We start from the raw sequence: 18,463 nt of genomic DNA on the forward strand, positions 1-18,463 counted from the left end.
GTTTAAAATCTCGTGTAATTGGTAATTGCATTTGAAAAATTCTACTTAAATCTCAATTAATTTGAAGCATTGTTTGATTCCACAATATTAATCACATTTTTTATTAAAATACTAATGTTATTGTATTCTTTGGTAAAATTACCAAAAATTATGTTAAAGACGACTCGAAGACACAAATTTTTTCATGTGCATTAAAATCCTGCAATGTAGCAAATCACTATATTCGTATTCATAACTTAAATATTGTATTTCTCTAATTTAAATGGCAACATATTTTCTTCTTTAATATAAAATACTTTAAAAACCATTAATCATAATAAAATTATATTTATATCGCAATGCAGTTGGGAACAAATGACAAAATTTATTGCAGTTTTGAAAATTTTGTTATTAATAAAAGACTTAAAATTGGGTTCTTAAAAAAAATTTTTTGTTTTTCAATGTAAACGTGAATTTGAGTAAAGAATTAGAGTTGCCAAAAAACTATTTTTAATTCTAAGGAATTTCAATTTTGACTTAGAGCCCCACTCCCCCCCCCCAAGGTATACGTAGAAAGTTTTAACAATTTAATATTACAAATTTACTATTATTCGTTGTGATATGAAGTCAACCAAAAGAATAATTATTTCGTAAAAAAAAAAACAAAATAGAAAATCGTTGTTCCAAACAACAAAGTAGTTATTGTGCCCATATGAACTGTAATCGTAAAATATTATACCACTCCTACCTCGCCTATAAATGAACCCACCAAATTATTTTAAATAACTATAAGTAACACTCATTCGAGCATTAATGTTTTAGTTAGTCCGCATTCAGCAATTGAAGCACTTTAAACAAATATTGCAACTATTTTATTCATGCAAAGAATATTACATATTTTATATAGACCGCCTCTATAATAGAATCTTCATTCGACTTTAAAAATAAATTAAGACTTTCCCTTGAAATTTTTGACGCTCTAATATTGAATTCACAGTATTTTTAAAATTGCATAAATTGTTTAGCGACTGTCATGATAATCACGAATAATTTTCAAAATCAGAAGTTCATTTTAAGAGAAATCATGCTATAAATGAACTTGAAATCAACAAACTTTCCTACATTGGAAACAACCATGTTGGAATATTTAATTCTGTTTAATAATCAATAAATTATCAAATTAGCAAAGTGTAAGATTTGATTCTTAAGATTTTTTTTTTATTTAAAAACCGCCCCAAAAATAAAGTAAAAGAAATTTCAAACCAAAATACACTCAAAAGGTTTAGTTTCTCCTCTTTCTTAGCATATTTCCTTTTAAAAATTTTGTTATTTTAATTTCTTTGCACATTTTTCGTCCTCATATTTTGATTTCTCTTTTTTCAATTAGTTTTATTCTAACTAATTTATTCTATATGCTCGAAAGGACACAAATATTATTAAAAGCCGGAGAAAAAATAACATCATCACAGCATACATTGGATTGTGTAAGGAAGAGAAAACCATAATGACAAAAAATGAAAACTTAACATGGAAATTAAAAAAGGATGGTCAAATGACCTTAATAACGATTAAAATGGTTTCACTGATAGCTTATTTTTGCTACGTAATTCATTAAAAATATAATATGGACACACATGTATTTTTAAATCACACACACACATCTGTATATTCATTCATATTTATGTAACAATTCTGTGAAATTAATAATTACTAAAAATATATAAAAGATATGGAAAAAACACGAATTTCTTTATTAATCCTTTTAGTTTTCTGCTGCATAACAAATTTGAAGGTCATTTTGGTATTCAAGAATTAAAAGGACTTAACAATTTCATTATCAACCTAAAATTGTAGATTCACATCAATAAAATCAATTAAAATTTCAGATAAGTATTCATCGACAAGATTTCGAGTTTTCTTTACCAATACAGCACAACAGTGGTGCCAACCCTGTTTGATCGCGAGTACATTCTTTCTTACAAAGTACTTCATCAAGAAGCATACTTATATGATAACTTATATAATTTGACTGTTACTAATATTTTAATATCTTTTATATTTTGTCTGCTCATTTATTCATTTAATTAATTATAGAATATTATTTATTGAAATTTTATAATAAATAAAAAAGTACTTACATAATTCGGTGATATGCATCCGGCTGTGGGTGAGCCGGTGGTGGATACGTCAGGGACTGATCACTTTCAGTGGAATCATCGCGTAATGTTGCGACACCTAATGGTAGTATTGGTATAATAGCAGCTGTGGCAGCTGCCGCTGTTGCTGGTGGGCCCGCCACCACCGAACGAGATGGAGGTGGCCCTGTTGCAGTCTGCGGTGATGGTGTCGTGCTTATTACAGCCTAATAGAAAATAAATAGAAAATTGTAAAATTCATTATATTCCTTAACGTTTTTGATTGTGGTAAAAATTTGAAGAAGTTAATTGATTCATTATGAATTTATGATCTATAACTAGGGAGGGGGAGCATATATATTAGAACTATAATGTTTTCATATACTTATGTTTTATTAACGGTACTTCTCCAAAAACTGCCATTATTATTGTATTGTGTACTTATATTCGATTTTTAACTTATTCCTTGATAGCATCAATAATTCATGGCATAAAAACATTTTTTATTAGCTTGTTTTGGACGGCCAACCGATATGAATTTCTCCAAAAGCATAGAAACATGTCAAAAACTCAATTTATATTTTCTTCGACAAAGTACGAATTAATAATTATTCTTACTGGAAACCCCATAAAACATAAATTTAAACCGGTTTTTGTTGAGCTTTAGGGTAGAAGGCTATAAGATCCCTATATGATTTTGTTAAATTAAAACAATAGGGATGAAGATTCAAAAGAAAACCAGTTCCTGTAACTACTTTTACAATATAAATTTTACAAAATAAACTTTTTACAAGAAAGCTTTCAGTTTAATTGAAGAAATTATCTGAGCATTGCAGGTGGAAATTTTTGTCAAATAATAAATTCATTAAAATAAATCTTCCTGCAGCAATAAATATAGGTTAATATAAAAGTAAAATGCCGCTAAAATTACGCAAAATATAATTTTGTCTTCTAATCATCGTAAAAGTGTTCATGTAAAATGTTCAAAAATGTTCCAAAGATTTGAAGAAGTGTCAAGGCAGATGTGTAGTGTTTAGATAAAATTTAACGAAAAATCTATTCTATCTAATGGTTCTTACATTTTTATGTTTTACCTTTAAAATTTTGTTAAAAATAGTAAAAATTCAGAAACATCTCAAGGTTTAAATCGTTAATTACTAATAAAAGATCAAAGTGTTGATAAAGAAGCTTACGGTCGTTTGTAAAATGTTATGGAAAATAGCATATTCCTTTGGCGAACATAGTTTTCAAAACGTGTACAAATAGAACGGTTTTAAAGGGGTTTCGAAAACAACAATGGCTCTACGAACTGTCTGTTGTTTATCTAAATTTGCTCCATTGAGCTCAAAGTTATCCCTTAATGTGATAAGTATAACACAATAGGTTTAAGTTGCAGACCATTTGTCAATTTCATGTCATATATCACGTGTGCGTTTGTGTGTTGTAAACAATACACCAAGTGTCCAACTCTTACTTTTTCTCGGGCTATTAGTCTTAAAATTTCCATAAAAATATTTTATTCTTGCTTATAGCTTATTCAGGAGACATGATTACGAAATATTTGAATGCCAAGTAAAAAGCTGTAACAATTTTTCAAACAGCTTCAATTTATGCATAAATATTCTTTGTGAATTTATAACTATTTTAAGTCAAACCCAAATCTCCTAAATTTGCTAATGAATGCCAGTAAACACAAATAATCTGACACAAATATCTCTAGTAGAATCCTTATATGAGACAAAAAAAATGAAGAAAAAACATCTTAAGAATTGCTCTTTTTAATTACCTTACTTCCGCCCGCCTCTGCTATTTCACGTCGCCTTAATTCAAGCGCTTCTTTTTCTTTTTCAGATGATCTACTACGAAAAGCACGTGGTATACTCCTATCGTATGTACTACTATCGGCGTACGGTGATTTTATTTCACTAACGTATGTAACACCAGACGTAGGAGTACTCTTTTCACTTTGAGTTAACTGGTGATGTGTTAAATGTGTTTGTGGGTGCTGTTGTTGATAGTGTTGTGATGGTTGCCCTAATATTTGTTGATGATACTGATTAGATTGTGTTGAAGTACCTTGTTGTGAATCTATTGAATGTTGTTGTGATTGTGCCAACTGTTGTTGCTGTAATTGATATTGTTGTTGCTGTTGTTTTAATCGTCGATCCTTTTCATTTGCTCTTCGTATTTCTAAATCAAGGAGTCGTGCTTCACGACTTTCTTTATCACGCTAAAAATAGAAAAGGTATAAAAGAAATAAAAAATCACAAATAATAAAGAGAAAGAAAAGTAAAAATAAATAATTAAAAAGAGTTCAGAGTAAATGAAAATAAAAAAGTTTTTGTAAACAAAAAGGATTTATACATTTTTTTATGTGTGTAAGTACTCATTATAAATATACCAACATACTACATATAATGAAGGTCTATATAACAATTTATCCTTTGAAAATATTTTGGTTTTGTGTTTAAATTTGACAATAGAACGAATTTTGTATGAATGAGTACACAAATACAAATAAAAAGAATAATAAGAATAACAATTAGAAAGAAAGGCGTAAAACCAAATTTTTAGGGTCAGGGCTTGTGTAATTAAAGAGGTTATGTTACATTAGAGGGGCTTTTTAATTATTTAACATAATGATTTAAATTTGTTTTATTTTCTTGCTTCATCCTTTTTTTTATTGTTCTTCTTCATTTTAATAAAAATAATATTCAAAAGATTGGGTTAAAAACGTTAACAAAAAGAGCTTTGTGTTTTTATGCCATATTTTCTTTGCTTAAAATTTTAAAAGCATTTGAAATTCATAAAAAGAAAATTTTAAAGGTTAAAAATAAATTACAGAACAAAAAATTAAAAATTAACTACTTTTGAATGAATGTAAAATGGTGTTTATCTTCGATGATGGGACGACACTTATTTGACATAAAAAAGTAGCACCTAATTAATTAAATAGCCTGACTACATTTCAAACAATCAATTATTAAGAAAGATTATAAATAAATTGCAGATTAAATATTGCTCCGTACGTGGGATTGGCGCATATGCATGTTTTGGAAAAAGTTAATAACGCGATACAACTTTTACTAAAATTAAAGATTTTTAATTTAACAAGAGTTTGATATTAAAATTAATATTAAGAATGAAAATAAGCATTATACGGCACGACCAGTCCACTGTGAAGTATAGTAGTTCCATACAATTTTTTAAATTAAACTTTTCAAATCGCCTCTTATTCCTAATTACTTTGAATCTACTAATAGAAGAAAGACTATTTGCAAAAGTTTTAATATTTTAATGACTTTGGAAGGTCACAATTTGAAAAGTAAAAGAGAGAAATCTGTACAAGTTTGCCAAACAGACATATGAACCAACGAACACGCAGATGACAAGCAATATAACTGACAAGAAGATTTTTTTAATATTTTTTAAAAATGCGGTAAAACTAATTCGAACGACCACCTTTATATTCTCGGACAAGCATATTATTCAATTTAAATATAAATTTTGAGTACATAATTTTCACGAGTTCGCAAAACCTAAAGTCTCTAAAACAAATTAATAAGTCACTTAATGTAAAATAAATTTTTTTTTACCTTATAATTTATGGCTTCTTGTTCAAGTTTTTTATGTTCGTTTTCGCTACGCTGCCTTTCGCGTTGCTTTTCTTCGTCAGTTTGAGCAGTTTTACTATCTGTAAAAATTTAATAAATTTCATTAAAATTTAAATTTAAATTATGAATTTCATTAATAATATTATTAAAATTACACATACATACATATATTAAAATATAGTTTAGATTAAAAATAGAACATTAATTAAAATACACATACACACATATCGTAAGCAATATATTTACGTATGTTCATATTCATTCTTCATTAAAATTACAAAAATACTGAGACCGTAAAGTGCAAGCCAAGCAAAATCATTTCGATTTTATTCATTATAGTTTTTCTGGTTATCTAAATTAAAAATAAAAAAAAATGATTTAATTATGAAATTATTAAAAGTTTAGCATGATAAAAAATATTTTTATGTACAACATGATTTCCTAATCAATAAAAATTTAAATTATATTATGAAAGTGTAATGAAAACGAAATAAACAGTTAAAAAATATTATAAATAAAAAGCAACACCGTGTTACGGTCAATGCAGAAAATGTAATGAGATAGAAGTTTCGTATTTGATTTAAACAAAACTTACGCACATTTAAAAAAACAAAAAACTCTCACTTAAGAATTATTTTGCAATTAAATAATGGAATGGAAAAACGGAAAGGATATTGCCATGAAAATGATGCTGAGTCAAATATTTCAATGATATTGCCATGTTAGTGCAAATTAAAATATTTAAAATCTCTACAAATTTTAAATCCCAATTAAATGCAATAGTTATTTCAAATTCAGGAAAGGTTGTTGCGTGTTAAGAAAATGCATTCCGCAATTATGTTTAAATTTCAAGTGAATTGTGATATAATGTACTATATAAAACACTAGGTGAAACATATGGGAATTAATTTTTGAGATGCAAGCTAAATACGCAGTACATGCAACGCAAATGCATTTCACACAGTACGGGTTTAATAGATATCACACAAAATAATAGTCGAAACATGTGCCTTAGCTTTCAATATACCACATGAACATTATTTAGTGGTGTTATTTACTAAGCACTACTTAACTTTGAGTGTTTATATATATATGTATATGAATATAAAATTTTTTTTCAGACTTTTTTAATTTTTACGAATGAATATTATTAATCGAATGGATAAACCAGTCAAAGTATGTTTTTTGTTTGTTATTTATTTTTGTTATTTATTGTTATTATTTACAATTTATTATTTAAATCAGTTCCTTAATTTGATTCCAAAATTGTAAAAGTATTATTTTTCATTTGATAAAAACCTGAGTAGATTATTATTTTTCTTTGCCCTCTTCTTTATAACAACAATTGCTATTATTAAATTCTTGTTACTCAAAAATTTTACAGAACTGTTGGGAACGGAACTTACCACCACAATGTTTTTGAATGGAAAAAATTTTTTATTTACAAAAATATTTTGATTCGATATTTATCCCTTTCCTTCCCCTGGCTACTCAAACTAGCCACTAAGTACCTTCACTCGGAACTTTGAATCGGTTAACTTTAAAAGAGTGAAAAGAATATCGAAACGCTTTCGACCTTCAAACTGATCAATTTTGCTTAATTTTCATAAATGCACGTTACATTAAAAAAACTAAAAATTGTTTTGCATAAACCAATTATAGTACAATTTAAGATTTTTTTTTGTAATGCCAACAATGTTATCCATAAGATTGGCGGAAACAAAAACAGGAAGCTGCCATTTTCCAATTACTATAGGAAAGAACATTTTTCAGAAAGGTGTTCTCGAAAAAGCCCAAAAGAAAAAAATAGCAATACCTAAGTTTGTGTCCGTGTAATTGTTAATGTGTGAATTAGAAATAAGAAAAAAATATTATAGAATTGTAAATTTTAAATTGCACACACTTAAACACTTAACATTTAACTCAGGCAAAATTTAAATTGATAAGGTTGGGTCAAACCAATGGTTTGTATAGTAGCACTTTTCCTTTCAACAAGAGAAAATACTGCTTTTAAAATCAATCTATGTATATCTATGTATAACCTATACTACACTATTAAAATAATTTTTATTCATAAACGAAACTATTTCTAGGATTGCATATATTTAGGATAAACGATTTATGCACCCTTTGAAATAATGGAAAAATAAATTTAAAAAGGGATTAACATAATGCTCGATTTTAAGAGTTAATTGTGTGAGTTAAGAAAAATAATTATAGTTTTTAATGGCATGGAGTTTACTGTTAGCTTTCTGAATTTATAAAAAATTGAAAAAGCTTGCAGTTTCGGAAATATATGGTCCCAAATATTCAAATTTTAAAAATTTCGAGAGGCGATAACTTGAGAGGGGGTGGAAATGGGAAAAAATTTTCTTCTAATGAAATGAACTATTTGTTAGTGTCTAAGAGCTGCTAAAGTTTCAGGCTCCCTCAATCTGTGATCTAGAAAAAAAACGAAATCAAAAATTTGGAAAAAAACGGATTTTAGATAACGGTTAATATGAACGGCCATTCTGTTGAAGAAGCCAGCCACTATATATCTGCACTTGCACAATTTGAAAAATACTTATATTTTCACTGCAATAAATAGTTAAAAAATGCCGTTTTTAGTGTTTTAGGGGGGTATAACTTTAATAGGGGGGGGGAGATAGATAAAAATTTTGTTCTACAGAAATATGTTTTTAGTAAAGATAGTTTTTAGTAGAATGTTTGCAAACAAGTCCACGGACAGACGGACGGACGGACAGAGTGAAACTAATAAACACTTTTTTTTTTTAAATTTGTTGGAAATGTGCTAAAAACAAAAAAATAAATTAAATTTGCTTAGTGTTAAATTTTTTGAACTGAAATATTTGAAAAATTTCTAAAGTATTTCAAAAAAAAAACATTTATAAAACAAAAATAAAGCTACGCCTGACTAAATTCAACAAAAATTAAAGCCATACAATTTTTTTTTTCAATTTTAAAAAATGTGCTTTTTAAAAATATTAAATAAGTACACAAAAAAAATATCAAGTGACTTGTATATACTTTTCATTTCTTAAGAGTTCCATTTTTTTTTTTGCTGAACATTATTATGATTGTGCACTTTTCATTATATATATGTATAGACGGTGCTTTTCAGAAAAAAAAAATTTTTATTAATATATTTTAATTTTTTTAAAATATTAATTAAATTTTCTTTAACATTAATTTTTTTAATTAATCGTTAATATCTTGGATTATCCAGAACTCGCCTTTTTTAGTCGATTTCAATATTTGTAATTTGACTGGTTTTCTTTTAGCAAGCTTTCCCTGTGGTACACCCCATTGAAATACATCGAAACGTTTACTTCTGTCCATAATAAATGCTCTTTTTTTTTTAAATATTTTTTATATATTCACACTCTTATATAACACATATAGAATAATATGAATTAAATGCATACGTATGTAAATATATGCATTGTTTTTCTTTTATGTACATTTTTACACAAATTTTCACAAAAATAATTTGAAAATAAAAAGGAAATGAAACAATAATAATGTTTTTGTACAACGAAATGCTCAACAAAAAATAAGAAAAAGAAAAAAAAAAAAACAAAAAAATGTTTTATCGTATTTTACACCTTAATTAAATTGAAGAGTTTATAACGATCTCTCTTAATATTAAAAAATAACAATAATGAAATTATTTTTATTAAAAAAACTCAACAATGCTACAATTTTTTTTAATTTATTATTTGATTTTATATTTTTTCATATTTTATTCAATTATATTTAATAAAACTATTTTATTTTATTTCTACAGTTAATTAAAAAGTCAATGTACACTATAATGAAATAATCAATTTGAAATGCGATTATCATGGTTATTTATTTAAAAAAAATCATTAAAATCATATTTCATATGAATAGCACGTGTTATAAAAGGCTTAACCCTTTCACTAACGAGTCTTTTTTTCTCTAAGGAAAACTTTTAAATTGAAGTTCCATTATGGCTAACTTCACGTCAAACTGTTAATCAGAAATATTGTAAAAATAATCGAAATATCAAATATTGTTGGAACCGTATTATCCTTATGGTATCGTAAGGGTTAAATAGATTGTCCAGAAAATTATTGTATATTCATTCAAAAGAAATCTTTACACATTAAAAATACTGTTCATTTAATAATAAAATTTCATATAAATTTTTTTTGTTTTGATAAAAAGAATAATTGATTTTCAATATCATTTATTACCGACCGTATTGTGTAAACAATAGGTAGGTTATGTGATGGCAACAAATTTTGCATATCGAGTTTTCGGTGGGAACGTACTTCTCCATAGTAGGGAAGTGTAAATAAACTATTTTTAGCAACCTGTCGGTCTGTCGGTCTGTCGGTCTGCCGGTCTGTGTGTGCACGCGTGTATCTCAAGTTCTGCTGAACCGATTTTGATGAAATTTTATATGTAAGTTTATTTCCACCATGGCACGGATTGATCAACTTTTGGTATATATCAGGCCTCGGGAACTGTACTTTTTAGCGGGCCTGTTTTACATTTTTGAACATTTTGAAGAAAGTATTGAACCGATTTACTTGAAATTTCATATATAAGCTTTGCTCGACCGCCCGCGAAAATTGCTATGTTTTGGAAGAAATCAGGCATCGGCAACTAGACGTTTACTACGGGCCAAATATACATTTTTGTGTATATAAAGAGAAATAATTAACCGATTTCATTGAAATTTAATATTTGAATTCCTCGTATTAAAACAATGAACATATAATTTTTTTGGAAAGATCAGGGCTCGAAAACTGATTTGCGGGCCGATTTTACATTTTTCACCATTTCGAAGAAAACATTCAACCGATTTACTTGAAATTTCATATATGAGCTTTGCTCGACCGTCCGCGAAACCTCCTAGCTTTTGGAACAAATCAGGCATCAGCAACTGGACGTTTACTACGGGCCAAATATACATTTTTGTGTATATAAAGAGAAATAATCAACCGATTTCATTGAAATTTAATATTTGAATTCCTCGTATTAAAACAATGAACATGTAAATTTTTTGGAAATATCAGGGCTCGAAAACTGATCTGCGGGCCGATTTTACGTTTTTCACCATATCTACGTAACGAATTGATGGAATTTCTTGAAATTTGATATTTGGGTTCTGGTTGTTACCGAAACTAACTGGCGAGAATTTGAAAAAATTGGAAAGAAGTATTTAACAGACATTTTTATAATATTCTGTAACACTTAACTAGACAATACACATTGCGGTCGGTTATGTGCTGACCACATCAGATTTTTTTTAAATATAATACAAACTTGACATTTGAAATTACTTTATAATGATTGAAAATGAAATATTGTCTGCATGACAGCTATTTTTTGTCATTTATTTAATGTTGTTTTAGTGTTGGCCATTGTATTTTTGAAAAAGAGCGTTAAGGTGGTAAAAACACTTAGAATTTTTTTTTTATTAGTCAAACAGTAATTAGAGGCATAATATTTAGTATCAGAACTGTACTTGGGAGAACAGTATAATTTAATTTCATTTAAATTTAAAGTTTTAAAATGATATAGATTAAATTGAATATTTGAAAGGACTGCAATAGTACTACCCTTATTATAAAAAATACCAAACAAGTAAATTATTTTTATATAATGGTTAAAATTTCAAGAAAATTATGTTAATTGATCCAAATATAATATACTTAAATTTGCATCTTATTGCAAATTAACTGGTTGTAACTGGAAAAACTCAAAAATAAAAGTTCTCTTCAAAAAACTTCTACATCATTCATATGCATGTAATTTTTTAATATACACAAATACGCCCATATTAAACAATTATTGTGAATAAATACAATAATTTCAAAATAATTACCCTTAAAGTATGCAATTTTTGTATTGTTTTGTAAGTCTTAGTTCAGAATTATTAGCGACATAAGTGAAAAGGAGAGGAGGGGGGGTTTGAAAACTAACACAATACAACACCAACTTCTTTTTTCCAAATTGACTTTTGCATCGTTAATGCTGATTTGTAAAAATATTTGTGGTTTTAATTGGCATCTTTTACTGTCAGAGTTACAAACACCAAATGAGGTAAACAATGAATTCAAGATAACACAAAATTGCACAACATAAATGTATTTTTCCATTACAGAGAAAAAATATAAATAAACTACAATTTCTACAAGATCGTCTTATCAATAATAAAAACTAGAAAAAAATTTGAAAAGCAATTTTAGCAGAAAGAAACATTTTTTAATTTAGTGCAATCATTTGTAAAATTACAAAATGAATAAATAAAAGAAAACAAATAAACATTGCGTTTTGTCAAATTTGTCTTTTTACAAACAGCTTGGTTTAGTGACTGACTGAGAGGAGAAGAAAATTACTTCGAAAAATTTAAAAATTTTATACAAACAGACGCAATTTATACTGACAAAAATTAAATAAATGATTAAATAAAAGGAGGCAAAAGTTTAGTTATCAGGTTCAAAATTTAGTTGAGAAACTTTCCTAAATAACAGATGTCAATTAATACGTTTAGTAAAATTTTAAAAATAGAAAACACCAATTAATGCCACACATGCAATAATGAACGTTTTCTAATAATTCAGTCGCTACATAACAAGTTAATAAGTATTTAAATTACATTTGGTAGAAAAATTATTAAGAAACCAGTCTTATTCCGAAATATTATTACCTAATATTTCAATCACTAATATAGTTTAATTTTTATTAATTATTTCAAATAAGAAATTGTATACTTATAACAATTATTGTATATGTAAATAAGCCTACGCAAATATAATTTACAATCACAATAGTTAATGGTTTACCGGTCACGATAATTTTTTTTCCATTATTCTTTCGTAGCATATTTTACCTCCTTATTATATTTATTGCTTAATATACTAATAATCGTATATACATACAGAAATATATATACATAGATGAAGATATAAAACAACAATATTAAGAATGTATATACAACTTAAATACTGTATCGCCCTTAACAAGGACATTTACCTTATATAAAGTCAACGTATAGAAACAGAAAGTAATTTACACAACTACAATGAACAAGTTTGGAATAAACTAATTTTTAATTATTAAAAATTTATTAAAGTAAAGTAATTTATGCACAAGCACATTTTCGTGTAAGAAATTTTTCTTAACATTTTTATAATAAGAATTTCACGTGAATAAATTGGAAAGCTAAAATATTAATAGTGGAAAGTTTTTTGCATATTTCCACTTAGAAAAACAATTGATTTGCGTACATTTTCATTCATACTTCTAATTTAACTGGAAGATTTTCTTAATATCTATTAACAAGAATGGTTAACAAATCAATCTCACAATATTGCATATATGTATGTGATAAGAACTTTAATTTTCTATTTTAATATGAAAACAAACAAGAAGACGATAAAAATCAAATTAGCAAAATCAAAATAATACAAAAAATATTGCCGACGTGTAACGAATCCTTTTTAAGAATTCAAGTCTCATTTTGATGATAATGTCATTTATTTTAACACCTGAAAGGAAATCGAATAAAAGTCTTATAAATTCTCCATATACATACAAAGATATTTTATACGGAAAATAATTCCAATTTGCTACCTAATGGTTTTTAGTTGTTAAAATTAAAAAACTTTTTATTTTCTTCTATCGCTCCTTAATTTTAATTGAAATGGCAACATTAAATAAATTTTATTCATTAAAAGCGGAAACGTGGAACGTCGTACTCTTCATTAATTCATTAAAAATATTATGCAGTAATGAATTTTTATACTATCGAAAATAAAAAAGAATTAGAGAGGTGTGGGTTTCTTGAAGAAAATTAGTTTTAGTATCAATAAAATAAATTCAAAAAATTAAAACATAATGAATAACAATAATTCAATATTTCCCAATTTAATTAAAATAATAATTAAGAATATATATTTTCATAATACTTTAACTTAAAGATTATATTGGTATATTAAGAACTAAGAAATTAATTTACCATTTTGAAAACACAAAAATTTTGGTTTTAGTGTTTTACTTCATATTTTCTTTCCGTTCTAAAACACTGTAAAAAAAAAACCTAAAATTGTTATACTAAACAGTTAATTTCAGTCTTCAACTAAGCAATTCTAAATTAAAATTAAATGAAATTATAAAATTATTGCTTGCAAGAGCTAACAGTTGGAATGAAATTTAAGAATGGGAAAAAATATTTCCTTAGTGTATACAAAAACGAGAAAAAACTATAATTATTATTTTTGATAATTGAGTACTTAAATAATTCTTAAAAAAACTAATGAACAGCGATGAAAACAAAAACTAAGTGCAATTATTAAAACTCAATAGATTTCGTTATTCTAGGTCTTAAAGATCATCAGCGGTAAACTCTAATCCAAATGAAAGTATGGAATATTAAAACCTAAGAGTAAATATAAAATGCAACAATATTCGAGAAATGCATATGGGCCATTTTTGCAATAAAAATTTAAACTAATATTAATAAATTATAGTGTGAGTTCCATAATGGAGTTCCATAATGGAGTCGCTTACATGACAACCTCTGGTAAAACAAAATTCCAATGTATATAGGGTGTACTCTGTATCTCTTTAACAGGCAATTTTTAACAGCAATAAAAACCATTTCTTACGCATTCCGACAAACGGAAGTTTTGCTGTATATAGCCATAAATTGAAAAACGGTCACTCAATAAACAAAAAATTTCTCATCTCAGTGTACAAGACTAGGGATTTTAAAGTGATAATAAAGTTTAAAATTATCATTATTTAAGCAAACGTTTCCAAGTTTTAAAAATGATTATTTTCCTCTTTTTTGCTTTTCAAAAAAATTGAAATTAACAAATGTTTAGAAACAAAAATTGAAAGTACTTGGAAAGGTTCCCAATTTTGAAAAATTAAACTAGCAAATTTATACAATAATTTTATAATAATTCATAGTGAATTAAAGGATTTGTACACATGCCAAAAATCTTAAACACCGTTTGTCATTCTTTTCATTGTTTTTAAACTCCATTTTACTTTTCAAATTTAGAGCTTTGTATTTGCTTTCCATTTTAGTCTATCATTATTTCAGGTTATGAACAGCACTTCTACAAATATTGAAAGGGTATTATAAATTTATCATTTCATTTCGGATGCGTTGGAATTCAAAATCGATTTAACTTTCTTTGTTCGTCCTTCGTCTTTTTCAGTAATAATATATTGAGCTAAACTAGCAATATTTTCACAGCCCACTAAGATTTATTGCTGCAAGAACATTATTTAAATCGCATACAGTAAAACATCCTTAAGTGCGTTTCAAAAAAATCCAATTTTTTAAGTACATATCCGAACCCATTTAACTGCGTAAATAAAAGAAATTAAGCGGGTTTTCAATTAAGCGGGACAGTAAAGCAATTAATTTTAAAACAAATTGAGAAAAATGTGATAAAAAATGAATGCTTTTAAACGATTCTAAAAAAGTTGAGGCACTTAAACGGGCAGAGTGTAGCGACGCAAAAAAAAAAATTAAGCCGGGTAAAACCCTGTATGTAATTATCGGTCTGTAAAGTCATGCTACATTTATTTGTATTATGGTTTGAATTTATGTACGTACGTTCGTCACTTCATAAATATGAAATGCATTTATTCGAGAATTGATTCTCAATAATCTGTGTTTCAATAAAATAAAATAAAAATTATAGGTGCCCACGACGACCACAAGCTCAGTTAAGCAAGAAGCATGTTAACGGGTATTACTGTATGACCAAGCTTGAATTTAATGAATACAATTAAAAAAACTGCTATAAAAATCTGAAATTAATTTATTTTTTCAACAAATTTTAATAGAAAGCGATTTTATTTCCATATTAGGGTACTAATTAAAATTAAAAATTGTTAAGTTTAATTCAATTTTTTTATTTGTTTTATTGTAACTTGTGAAATATTTTATTAAAAAAATCACTTTAGAAATTAATTCACTTAAATAAAGCACACCTTGTATATTATTATTAAGCAAACCTGTTATCAGTAGATGAACTAACTCCAATTTATTACAATTTTTTTAAATGTAACTCCAATCGTCTCCGAAAGCAACCATCCGAAAACAAAAATTTGATTTCTAAATAGAGGGCTGCATTAATTATTTCGTCTTGTGTCACATAACTCCTAACATTCGTAAAACTACCTACGAGTTGACAACCGCAACTCTAATCTTTTCTCGTTTTTCTTTAAATTTGATGAAATGGCAGTAAATTGTACACGATATCTAAATAATTATTAATGTTTATAATAAAATAAAGTTTGTCATGGTCATAAATAGATTATTAAATTTTGAACGTGTATGTTAAGGATGTTTTTAATAATATTTTATTAATATTTTATTTGATGTTTGTTTACCTATTATTCCTAATTGATATTTCACACGTAAGCGTTTTTTAATAACCCGTATATATTTGTACACTATTCACAATAAATACATTATATAAATCAATATAACGAATTTTATATATATATATGTATATATATGTAGGTGTAAATAAATAACAATGACATTTAAAATAATAATAATAAAAATTTCAATAGCAATTAGATTTTATCTTTAAAAATTGTTAAGTTTAATTCAATTTTTTTATTTGTTTTATTGTAACTTGTGAAATATTTTATTAAAAAAATCACTTTAGAAATTAATTCACTTAAATAAAGCACACCTTGTATATTATTATTAAGCAATTAAAATCGCGCAGATAAAAGACTTATTTACGTACACACAAATTGAAATTTAAACTTAATAAATTTTCATCAATTAAAATGCTCTACTTCTGTTAGTACGTAAGTATTTTATTCCTATATACATTTGTGGCTAATTTAAACCGGTAATAATTTTAGATTTCATTAATAAAAATCATTGAGAAATAAACACCCGCTCAATAGTAAACCTCTTTTGTTTATAAAATACAACAATTCTAATTTTTTTTTTCTTTTATTTTTTTATAATTTATTTATAAAGAAAATATTTCCTTTTCTATTACTTATGTATATAGGAGCACTTATTATCCTTATATTTCATTTTCATTCAATTTTATGTCCTTGAGTAATGACAAAATTACTGAACTTTTTAATATTGTACTTATGAATATACTTAAGTATATGTATCAAATTTATACATACTTTCGCACAAATTTACACATGTATTGTGTACTCTTTTATTAGATAATGTACACAATACATAACACACATACATATTTAAACAAAATAATAATTTAAAGTGCAAAGATAAGTACGTGTATGGTAGTCTGAAGAACAGTTAATAAAACTTAATTAAATCTGACCTTCAAGAAACCATTTTTTTTATATATTTACTATTCCTATATAATATAGACATATTTTTACATATGTACGTATATATATATGAATAATATCAAACATAAAAATATTATAAAAATCGAGGTTATGAAAATACAGTAATAGCAAACATTTTTAGTTGAAAATCATTTCTGATTCAATATGCGATCCAAACGAGTTAAAGGTTAATCATAAAATATGATTAGATTAAAATGGAACTGCAATTGTTGAAATTAAGTTAACAAGGTTTGTGTCTCGAAGCAAGAATATCATTTTTATATGGCACTTTAAGAACGAAACAAAAAATATTAAAATTATTTTAGAAAGTAAAAAATTAAAAATTTCGTTGTCTAATTAGAATCTATAAGAATAGAAAATTGTTTGCTAGGAAAATTATCAAAAAATCAAGAAATATATACAATCAGTATGTAATGCAGTGACCAACATTCCTTGTGTTAAATATACTACGCTTATTCGAACCTTAACTTTGTATCCTTAATTCGAACCTCATAACTTGCAAAAAAAAATCCCAAATTTGATATTTCTAAACTAAAATTTATCTGCCGACGCAGAAAAATGAAAGTTTTTTTTTTTTTCGGAATAAATCAGCTATATTGACAATTCGACAAAAATTTAAGAAAGTAAGACTGCTATGTGAAACCATCGTTATTTACTTTTAAATCATAATATGAATCAAGCTTCTGTCTTACACTTGAGTGCTCACACCTAGTTAACTTACAAAGCGAAAATTTTTTAACAAGGCTTATTGAAGTTGTTCCCAATTAATGGGTCTGCCTTAAATTAAAGAGAAAACTGAACAGAAAGAAAAAATTTAATTCGTATTCCAATTTCACCTAGAATTACGATACAACTGCAAAGTTTAAATTCTGTAAATTTAGTGAATCGATTTTTAAAAAAGATTATCTTTTAATTCTTTTATATTTTTGTTATTTATTGCCCATATTTCTTTTTTTAAGAACTTGGATTGCCTAAATGAAAACGTGTTAATCTTTACTTTTGAGTTAAAAAAGTAATCACAGCATTTCAGAGCCCTAATTGCCAATTCTACAAACGGAGTCCCAACTTTATAATATTGTTCAAATTTTTAACTTGTATAAAAAGGATAACGTTAACATACGAAGAGACATCTAAAAAGAAAATTTCGTGAAAAGGTATGTTGCGTTGTCAAGAATTCATAATCATTGTTTATATAAAACAGCGAATGTCCAGATGACAGTTATTGTTTGTGTAATAATAGTTTCACATGTATGTATATCTTTATTATGCGCAGATGTACATATACATATTTATATTTGTTTCTATACATGTCATATATACTACTTGTGTATATATATACAAATATTACGAATAACTATTATGAAGTATATATAATAA

The 18,463-nt window shown here is 26.2% G+C and overlaps 1 protein-coding gene across 3 annotated transcripts in view; it reads right to left on the reverse strand.

Annotated features, from left to right (window-relative positions):
- Positions 1–558: 558 nt before the first annotated feature.
- LOC129613675 (putative cyclin-dependent serine/threonine-protein kinase DDB_G0272797/DDB_G0274007) overlaps positions 559–18,463 on the reverse strand; it is a 28,950-nt gene continuing 11,045 nt past the window's right edge. For 2 of the 3 annotated variants that reach the window (XM_055527954.1, XM_055527881.1), the window contains exons 2-4: positions 5,711–5,808; positions 3,901–4,344; positions 559–2,341 (exon numbers count right to left, since the gene is read on the reverse strand). In XM_055527954.1, the coding sequence (XP_055383929.1) occupies positions 2,114–2,341; positions 3,901–4,344; positions 5,711–5,808 (770 nt within the window). In that variant the 3' untranslated portion in view covers positions 559–2,113. Of the gene's footprint in view, positions 2,342–3,900; positions 4,345–5,710; positions 5,809–8,758; positions 8,781–18,463 lie in introns of those variants that run through there. The other variant, XM_055528039.1, reaches the window with a different exon arrangement.

This window comes from Condylostylus longicornis, unplaced genomic scaffold, assembly GCF_029603195.1.
Source record: "Condylostylus longicornis isolate FDR11 unplaced genomic scaffold, ASM2960319v2 ptg000001l, whole genome shotgun sequence".
Classification (NCBI taxonomy): domain Eukaryota; kingdom Metazoa; phylum Arthropoda; class Insecta; order Diptera; family Dolichopodidae; genus Condylostylus; species Condylostylus longicornis.